General features: G+C 30.4%; 1 protein-coding gene across 1 annotated transcript; it reads left to right on the top strand.

Moving 5' to 3' along the window:
• Window positions 1-444: 444 nt before the first annotated feature.
• LOC149556094 (metallothionein-like protein type 2) lies at window positions 445-1,282 on the top strand. Its single transcript, XM_089833737.1, has 3 exons — window positions 445-604; window positions 755-838; window positions 942-1,282. The coding sequence occupies exons 1-3, from the start codon at window positions 540-542 to the stop codon at window positions 1,027-1,029; spliced, it is 237 nt and encodes a 78-aa protein (XP_089689863.1). The 5' UTR covers window positions 445-539; the 3' UTR covers window positions 1,030-1,282.
• The last annotated feature ends 1,072 nt before the right edge of the window (window positions 1,283-2,354 follow it).

Here is a 2,354-nt window from a genome sequence, read left to right as displayed (position 1 = left end):
TAAAAGATTAAGTTATTATTGATTATTTAGTCTAAACAATTTCAAATTTAAATAAAAAGTCAGCAAGTAGCACTTATTAAAAGACTTACCTTGGGTTCTCCACCCTATAATGTGGCCTTTATTGAGCTAAAATAATCTCCTCCCTTGCTCATTTCGCCAGCCTTCAATTATTTGAGCAAAAGAAAGTGACTTCTTAATTTTTATTAGTTAGCCTTATGCCAAACATTGCTTTCAGTCTGCCATTAAAATAACACAACTTTCCTTGAGCAAGTAAGGAAAAGCTATAATATAGCATATTTAGGAACATCTCTTTTTCAAAATCATAAAGCAGGGCCCCTCTGATGAATGTGACTGCTTTATTTGATTCTTCCCTCTCCCCATTCTTTTACCTCATTGCTGACGAAACAACATTGTTTGCATTACACATTTTCCTCTATAAAATCACCCCATCTTGTGCAAATTTCATAATTGCATTTGATCTGCTCGTTCTTGTTAACAATAGTTTGATTGAGCTTCATCTGCAAAGAGTAATAATAATCATGTCTTGCTGTGGAGGAAAATGTGGTTGTGGGTCAGACTGCAAGTGTGGCAGTGGGTGCAATGGGTAACTATCCTCTTTTTATTACTCATACTTCTCTTTCAATTCAGTACATTCCATTGCTTTTCTATAGTTTTATGGCTTTGTTGGTCTTTATAGATGGAAACAAATTTATTTGTAGAAGGGTTTTTGTTATTTTTTATTGTGGTGGTACAGATGCAGCATGTACCCTGATCTCAGTTATAGTGAGAAATCAGTTTCAATGGAATTTGTGCTGGCCAGCTCTGCATCTGACATGGGGTAAGCTATCAAAGCCATTCATTTAAGTTTCACTGCTATAGTTTTCTGATTTATTCATTTAAGATTGAATATTAACTGATTGTGTTGTTGATAATGTATGAAGGTATGTGGATGGAAGTATGACAGTGGGAGGAGAAAATGATTGCAAGTGTGGGGCAAACTGCTCCTGTGACAACTGCACCTGCAAATGATCTCTACTACTTCATAGATAATATATGCTGCATGATGTTGTGCAAGATATATATAGTCTTTAATAATAAATTGCAGTTGCGTTTTATGTTTTGTTATACTTGTGTGACTTTTGTATTTCAGGGAATTAAAAGTTCCTTGGGATGTTCGTAGTATGGGTTTTTCTGTGGTCATGTAGCTTTCTACTTTGAATGCAAAACATCGTTATTGTATACATTTCTGGTTGTGGATAATCGAAAAGATTGCTTTCCTGGCCATGTGTTTCAGTTTATCAGTAGCTCTGTTCTTTTCAGTGGTTATTCTATGGATAATTCCAAGATGAAATGGGTTTTGATAAGATGATCTGAAATTTGGATTCATAATAATCATGAGGTTGGTTTACACTTTAAAGTGCTTTATATATGAGCAAATTCATAGAAGTGTATGAATTTGGACAAATTTATATGTTTAGTAGACATTGTGTATGATTATTTGGGGGTTTTATAATAGATCTTTTTGGAGAAAAGTAGTAGAAATATAAGATTATTAGATGAGGGAAAAATAAGATCAAAATAATAAGATTATTATATTTTTAGCGAGGATTATTGTAAGTTGAATTAAAAAAATTTATAGAATATATTCTGTCGAAATGATTAGATTTGAAATTATATTAGGAATTATAATTCAATTTAATATCGATATAATATTATATTGTATTTTTTCGATTATAAAGTTGGTTTCATACCTTAGAAAAATAATCAAGTTTACTAGAAATATGAAAAAAGTAAATAATTAAACAAAAAACACTTGAAATAAGAACTAGTTTAGAATGTGTCATGCAATATAACCAAACAAACAACTCTGTGATATCATGAATTCATTCATAATTGTTTAGCATTGGTGAAAAAAATCAAACGACTCTGTGATATCATGATTTCAATCATAATTGTTTAGCATTGGTGAAAAAATCAAGCATGAATGGAAACATATTTCCTTTACTACTACAAAACAGAATTTCCCTGATCAATTAAGACCCATCTTATCTTATCACAAAATGCTTTTTAAAATAGTTTTCATTCATTTCTTTGTTTTACAAAACAATTGAACTTTAAGTAACATCTATTAATGATAACTAATACAATATCAAATGTTATTAAGCCTCTACAGTGGTAGCAATCTTCAATGTAAACATTTTTTTATAAAAAAAAAAATTGTCGTTCATTTACTTGTCACAGAAATAAAATAGAATCTTAAGACTAAATATAATTAAAATCTTGAAAGTTGTGTGCAATTGATAGTTTAACTCAATGTGAACCAGTGGTTTTTTTATTTACAACCAGTTCCTCCT

This window comes from Cupressus sempervirens, chromosome 5 (assembly GCF_028749045.1).
Source record: "Cupressus sempervirens isolate cs-2001-9-10 chromosome 5, ASM2874904v1, whole genome shotgun sequence".
Taxonomy (NCBI): Eukaryota; Viridiplantae; Streptophyta; class Pinopsida; order Cupressales; family Cupressaceae; genus Cupressus; species Cupressus sempervirens.
The sequence above is the reverse complement of the archived record's forward strand: the minus strand, read 5'-3'. Positions and strand labels throughout refer to the sequence as shown.

What these genes read in the sequence shown, in the direction of transcription:
- LOC149556094 (XM_089833737.1), top strand. Translation starts at nt 540, where the DNA reads ATGTCTTGCTGTGGAGGAAAATGTGGTTGTGGGTCAGACTGCAAGTGT. An exon ending in TGTGGCAGTGGGTGCAATGG is followed by an intron (nt 605 to 754) that starts GTAACTATCCTC and finishes GTGGTGGTACAG; the next exon opens with ATGCAGCATGTACCCTGATC. An exon ending in AGCTCTGCATCTGACATGGG is followed by an intron (nt 839 to 941) that starts GTAAGCTATCAA and finishes TAATGTATGAAG; the next exon opens with GTATGTGGATGGAAGTATGA.